This window comes from Dipodomys merriami, unplaced genomic scaffold, assembly GCF_024711535.1.
Source record: "Dipodomys merriami isolate MVZ:Mamm:240054 unplaced genomic scaffold, mDipMer1.0.p SCAF_84, whole genome shotgun sequence".
NCBI lineage: Eukaryota > Metazoa > Chordata > Mammalia > Rodentia > Heteromyidae > Dipodomys > Dipodomys merriami.
This window is the reverse complement of record NW_027206446.1, coordinates 4,571,387-4,578,581: the sequence shown is the minus strand read 5'-3', so window position 1 is coordinate 4,578,581 and position 7,195 is coordinate 4,571,387. Positions and strand designations below refer to the sequence as shown.

Below are 7,195 nucleotides of genomic sequence, written 5' to 3'. Positions count from 1 at the left end.
AGCTCCCAGCCACCCAAGTAGCCAGGACTATAGGCATGAGCCTTGTGTGCTAATATTACAACATCTAAGCCACACACTAAGGCAGCCTCTGTCCAGAGGAGGGGCAGAGCAGGGCCAAGCGAATCAAATGGGGTTTTGACACTGGTCCCCAGAAGTTGGGGAAAGATTTCAAATGTTCACACAAATGTGCTGTGGGTCTCTCAGGTCCTTGATGAAAGATCTAGGAGAGAGAATGTTGCTGAAGCATGAGGTAGGATCAGTGGGGTGGGCTGCAGAAATGAGGTCCAAGTATTTAGGGGTACAGCAGAGGTATGCACTGCTTCTCTTTCCCCTGGTATGAGAGAAAAGGCTTCTAGAATAGGAAGCTGGTCAAGGAAATGTTTCAACTTGAGCTGCCACAGGCTCTCCTCCAATGTCCACCCCAGGTTTGCTGGCAGCTCCAGCCTCCTGCTGTACTCAGGGAAGAGGACCGGCCCTGGGTTGCTCTCTATGCTTCCTACAGAAACAGCTGTTATGGAGAAATGATTTGCCCACACAGCAATCACTTGTACATCTGTTTTCCTAGGCAGATTGTGTGTGTAGTATGGTGTGTGTGTGTGTGTGTGTGTGTGTTTGTGTGTGTGTGTGTGTGTGTGTCTGTCTGTCTGTCTGTCTGTCTGGATGTCTGGGTGTGCTTGTATTGGGGCTGAACTCAGGGCCTAGTCACTGGACCTGAGCTTTGTTGCTCAAGCTTAATTCTTCTAGTTTAGCCACAGCTCCACTTCTGGAATTATGTTGGTACATTGGAGATAAAAATCTCAGGATTTAAAGCCCAAGGTGGCTTCTACCTCTGATCCTCAGATCTCAGCCTCAAGAATAGCTAGAATCTGAGTCATCATATTTTTTTGCAATCATTATTATAAAGTTGATGGACAGAGATTTGACAATGAAATAAATCAGCTCATGAGAACATTTCTTTTTTAGACAATGACCACTCTTGGACTCTTGGCATTGATTCTCATTTGATCTGTCAATCACCCCTCATCCAACATGAGACATGCCATCAGTCAATGAAGATATGCCATCCTAGCAATGAGGAGAAGAGACCTCCTAGACCCACCAAGACAGAGCTAGTCCTGGTGACGAGGGTCTACCAGAGGCCCTTGGCAAAAACATCCTAAATAGAGTCACTCTGTGCTTGCCCTTTCAAAATTCACGAGTCAGGAGGTTAAAAGAAAATAGATCATAAGTATGCCTATTTAATACTCATCCCTATCTTGTAAGTGGACAGGAACTTACATTCTTGATCATGATACCTGCTATTTCTATTTACGGTGTTTTTCCATCCATACTCTGTAGTTTAAATGTCTGTAATCCAGGCATTTTTGCCCATTTACAGGAATGATGCAGGACTCCCACCAGGCCCTTAACCACTCCAATCCCCCTAGCTTCTAAATTTTTATTCTTAACTAGTCTATTGTGCTGTCCTATGTGCTGTTGCCAGACCTTAATCAGTCAGATGTATTCAGGGACATGATCCACCAGCTCCAGGATCATCTGGCTTACAAGAGAGACAAGTACCCATGACATCCAACATCTTTCCTTTCCACTGTGAATTAATGGCTGCCCTTTTATCTGTCTTTGTGTGCCTTCTGATAATGTTTTGTCTTATTGTTCAGTTGCTACCTTATAAGATGTCTTTCAGATTTCAGCCAAGGATATATACATGCATTCACCACCTCGGAATGGTTACTGTTACTTTCTCCTGGACCAGATGAAATCCTGCCTTCTACCCCTAACGTCCACTCTGCTTGACAAAAGGAAGTAGCTATAGATAGTCAACGCCCCTTTGTAACTATCAAAATGTTGGAATGTTAAGTCTGCTCAGGGAGAATGGACCCTTCTCTTTTCTCTTCTCCAGGGGATACCATAAGAAGATGCCCAAATGTTTGTTCTCCCCGAAGAACAGCACATGGATCTGCTGAGAAGCCCCTGGCCCAACACCTTAAACCCACGTAAATGGGAACATAGGGAGGCCCCCCATGTCACTAGGTCACTTGCAGCAAACCCTCCTTCCCTCCCTAAGTTGGCTTCCTGCACAACCACATATCTTGCAAGCTGCCAGAGGGGCTCTCCCAAATGAACTCTTTCTACCTGAACCACGAGGCAGTCTCCTCTCAGAAACCTGTACACTTTGGTGCTGAGAAATGATAACCTTCTTATTCTTTATTCTTTTGGAAATGACTTTATTGATTCATTGATACAGTAAATTGTGGACAGTCAGGGACTGCCCCAGGCCTGGGAGGATTTCCTCACAATCATTTAGCCAAACAAGATCATGGTCAAGTTCCTTCCAGGCTGAATTCACTCCAGATTCCTGAGGATGTGTACCCATGTAGACCAAAAGTGCTCAGCATCTCCGGGAGTAACATAGCTACGATTGAAAAGAAAAGCTCAGAAACAGGTCTCTCTCTTCCACCCACACTGACTTATTGGGGTCTATGCCCCCCTGGAGAGTGCTTTTACACCAAAGCCTTCATTTCTTTTTTATTTTTATTTTGCCAGTCTTGGGAGTTGGTCTGAGGACAAGGGCACTATCCATGAGCTACTTTTGCTCAAGGCTAGTACTCTGCAACTTGAAAAACAGCATCACTTCTTGCTTTTTCTGAGTGGGACTGAGGAAATGAACTCAAGGCTTCATGCATACTAGGCAAGCACTCTACCACTAAGACCCAATTCCAGACTCCAACTTTCATTTCTGAGTGCTCAGAAGAGAGCCCAGGAGGGACGCACCTGACTACAGAGGCAGAGCAGAAAGGCCAGGAAGACGCTCCATGGTGACCACCCAGTTGCCTTCAGGCCCCAGGGTATAGAATTGGCATGTTTTGTGACGATGAGAGAAATTGGTACAGATCTGGAACTTCTGAGTAGTCCCCATGTCTCTCAATGCCTGTGCCAACTTAGCCTGAACCTGGGCAAATCTCTGAGAGTCAAAGTTCCCAACCCTACAGCCTTGAGGGGGGTAGCGCTCCAGAGGGGCAGGGTAGAGCCCTCGTCTCAAATGAGGGAGCCTGGCCGTGTGGCTCAGAAGGCTCTGCACGGCAGACATGGAGATGTGGTTTCCATAGAAACTGAAGACTCGGAGCTGGGAGCACTGGATCAGGGCAGGCAGCATGCCCAAGAGCTGGGGATCCGTGATGGCACAGTCCTCCAGGGCCAGGGTCTCCAGGGTGCCGGCCGCCTGCTCCAGTAGGGCTCTCAGGGGCTCAGGACTGAAGTTGTCCAGGGGCAAACTCCTCAGACGCAGGTGCTTGAGCTGCCTGGAGCAGGGACACTGGGACAGGAACCACAAGTCAGCCTCCTTCAGTGGACACGAACTCAGAGACAAGGTCTTCAAAAGGGTGAAGTTCCTGAGGATGGTGGGCAGCTGTCCATAAAGGAAGAAGACTTTGTGCACATACAGCTCCTGCAGATGCTGCAGCTGTCCCAGATGTACAGCGTATTTGCAGGAATATGAGAAATTCTTGTGTCTGGAAGTGTTGAAGTTGGCACTCATCCTGGAGAATTTGAGGATGCGAAGGTTCTTCATCTGGCTCAGGTAAGGAGCAAATTTTTTCATGGTTTCTCGATGCCAGAATTTATTTACCTTTAGCTCCTGGATGGAGTCCAGCTGCACTGCAAGGAGAGCCTTCTGGATTATGTAGATGGAATTGGAATGAATCTGCAGCTTCCTCGAGCACAGTTGGACTCTTTCTTGCTTCTCCCTGGCCCACTGGAGCAGGTAGGCTTGGAGAGCATTCTGGGAGCCATCTTTGATGGTCAGGTTCTTGTGTATAATCAAGGGCTGCTCTTCAGTTATCAACAAGCTACTGCTCTCTGTTGGCCTGTTAGTCAGGACATCTGGATAAGAGATTCGGGCCATTGAAGGGTAGCCCTGTATCCAGATGTTGGGGTGATCATTCCGCAGGTCGAGGACTTGCAGTTTCCACCGCCTGGGGCGCTCCTTCTTGGCAAGTAGCAGATCAAGCCCATCCAGGACAGCCTTGAAGGTTTCCAGGTCTGGAGACTCTGCCAGGTCCCCCAGGGGGAGGCAGAAGAAGGGCCAGGCCTGCACCAGGGCCTTCAGCATCTCTGTTTGGGCCCTGGCATAGACCTCCTCGAACAGCGAAGGGAACAGCAACACCGGTAGATCCTCCAGGGCAGCGATGGCCAGAGCCTGGTTGCTCAGCAGACTCTGCATGGCCAGATGCTGGAGCGAGGGTGGGGTCCTGCGGCTCATCTTCATGGATGGGATGTGCACCAGATTTGAGCCAGCAGTGCAGGCTCTCTGCTGGACACTGATTGCAGGCCCCAGGATTCTGTTGCTCTCCTCTGGTCTCTGGGCATCTTTATAACTAAAACCCACACTCGCCCTTACATATCTACCAATCAGAGAGCAGCCTCTGATGGGATTTCTGAGACAGGCCCTTCACACCCAGTCTGCTGGATTAATTGAAGCATTGGTTCTAAGCAGACTGATAGGATTATAGGTGTGACCGGGTTGGTGAGGCTTCCATTTAAAATTTATAACACAGTCAAACAAGCATTTCCCACACTTACATGTTAATCCGTTGAGAAACATTCACAGATATTTCACTATCCTGAGGCTGTAATGATTCCAAGAATATTAGCCAGCCCAATGTTATAGCATCCACCAACATATCTCTAAGAAATTTTCTTTTCCTTTCCTTCCTTCTTCCCTTCCCCCCTCCCTCCCTGCTTTCCTTTCTACTTTCATTCCTTCCTTTCTCCCTCCCTCCCTTCTTTCTTTCCTGGCTGCCTTTTCCTTTTTTAAATCTTGTGCTGGACTGGGACTTAAACCCAGGACCTAGGGGCTGCTTATGTGTTACTTTAAGTCAAGGACAGTGCTCTACCACTTGAGCCATAACAGAAATCCTGAATCCAAAAACGTCTCACTGGGCTGGGAAGGTGGCTTATTGGTAGAACATTTGCCTTGTGTGCATGAGGCCCTGGGTTGGATTCCTCAGCACCACATAAGCAAAAAGAAAAAAGCCAGAAGTGGTGCTGTGGCTCAAGCGGTAGAGCGCTAGCCTTGAGCTGAAGAGCTTAGTACAGCGCCCAGGCCCAGAGTTCAGGCCCCACAACCGGACCCCCCAAAAAAACAACCAAAAATGTCTCACCTGTTACTGGCCCAGTGTGTGTGTGAACTGTGACCCTCAGATCTCAGACTTCTTGAGTAGTCAGGATTCTAGGAATCCTAGAATTTTTGTGAGAAGTTTCTTGGTGATAATATTCTCACATGCATTCCTGCCTGGCTGGTTTCTAACTGACATCCTCAGATCTCAGTCTCCGGAATCAAATTAAAAGCAAGAGACATGTGTCTAGGTGAGCACAAAGTGAATTCTTCATATAGAAGTGCGAAGGAACTGTCATCTGCATGCTTCAGACACATGTGACCAAATCTCAACCAGCACAGCTTTAAGTACGGAAAATTCTCATCCCCAAATATTGGAGAAAGAGAAAGAATTCTCTTGGCTTTAGTGGGATGTCATTTGGAAAGGAATGCAGGATGGGGTGACACTGTACAAGAAGAAACGTAGTCATTACTTGAATCATGAAACTGTAGTCCTGTACCTCAACTTAAGAAAATAATTTAATAATTTTAAAGAAAGAGTCTCTGATTTTCCTGCTAGACTAGCTTCTAACTGCCATCCTCTGATCTTAGCCTTTGGCTAGTAGAATTACAGGCAGCATCTACCAGATGCCAGTGTGAATCTTTCTTTCATTTTTTTTTAAATTTTTGGTGTTTCTGGGTGGACAGGAATTGAATATTTCCAGTAGAAGAGCAAATGAAGTGTGGCCTGCATTCTCGAGGCAAATTTGATCATATCTCAATCACTATGGTGTAAACTACTAAGAATACTTACTCCAAAAGGTGTGAGATGTGGAAAGGGTTCTCTTGCCCTCAATGGAGGCCATATGGTATTTGATGTTGAAATTTACCCTGTAACTTTCCCACAGAACATGATCTATATCTGTTTGTCCTTGTTCATAGGCTTGTTTGTTTGTGCCAGCTTTGTCACCAGGGCTGTCCCTGAACTTTTGTGCTCCATGTCAGCAGTACACTACTAGAGCCACAGCTCAACTTCCAGGTTATTTGGAGGTTTACCACAGATGATAGTCTCAAGAACTCTCCTCCCCAGCCTGATTTTTCAATGTGATCCTCAGTTCTCAGAATTGCTGAGTAGCAAAGATTCTAGCCACAAGCAATACTCTCTTTGGTGACAAGAAATAACATCTTTCTACTCATGGTTTTCCATTCTTTTTATTTTTCATTGTCTGATACAGTAAACTATACATATTAATTATACACATTGTCCCACAATGGAGAGCTTTGCTTACTTAAAACCATTAAAAAAACAAAATCATCTGGGCGCCGGTGGCTCATGCCTGTAATCCTCGCTACTCAGGAGGCTGAGATCTAAGGATCATGGGTCAAACCAGCCCGGGCAAGAAAAGTCCGAGACTCTTATCTCCAATAAACTACTAGAAAACCAGAAGTGGCACTGTGGCTCAAGCAGTAGAGCACTCGCCTTGAGCTGAAGAGCTGAGGGATAGCACTCAAGCCCAGAGTAAAGGCCCCACGACTGACCAAAAAAGAAAAAAACAAAAAAGAAAAACAAGATTGTGTTCTTGTTGTTTCCAGGATGCATTCACTGCAGATTCCTGATGCTGGGTGCAGAGAACATATGTACCCCCTGGGCACTCAGAAACTCCTGGAGTTCCAGAGCTACAATTGAACTGATAAGCTAAGAACAAGACCCCCTGTTTTTTCCACCTGTGCTGATCTATGGAGTTTGTGCCCCCTAGAGAATGCACTTCTGTCCAGGCTTTCATTTCTGATGACAAGAAGAGATTCCAGGAGAGAAGCACCCTACTACACTGGCAGAGTAGAAAGGCCAGCAAGACCTCCTCTGTGACCACACAGGAAACATCTGGGCCCAAGCTGTAGAAGTGGCATTTGTTTTGTTAATAACAGAAATTGATACAGATCTGGACCTTCTGGGATATCTCCATGCCACTCAATGCCTGGACTAAACCAGCCCAAACCTGGGCAAATCTCTCAGGGTTGATGTTCCCTAGCCACCAAGCCCCTCAAAGGTAGCTCTTCAGAGGGGCAGAATAGAGCCCTCATCTCAAATGGCCCAGCCTCGCT

General features: G+C 46.7%; 1 protein-coding gene across 1 annotated transcript; it reads right to left on the bottom strand.

The window, feature by feature from the left end:
* Window positions 1–2,776: 2,776 nt before the first annotated feature.
* On the bottom strand, window positions 2,777–4,258 carry LOC138820047 (PRAME family member 12-like). Its single transcript, XM_070011690.1, has one exon. It carries the CDS (start codon window positions 4,256–4,258, stop codon window positions 2,777–2,779), a length of 1,482 nt encoding a protein of 493 aa, XP_069867791.1.
* Between the last annotated feature and the right edge of the window lie 2,937 nt (window positions 4,259–7,195).

Bases quoted from the DNA above. Each gene is read 5' to 3' on its own strand.
- LOC138820047 (XM_070011690.1), bottom strand. From the start codon at position 4,258: ATGAGCCGCAGGACCCCACCCTCGCTCCAGCATCTGGCCATGCAGAGT.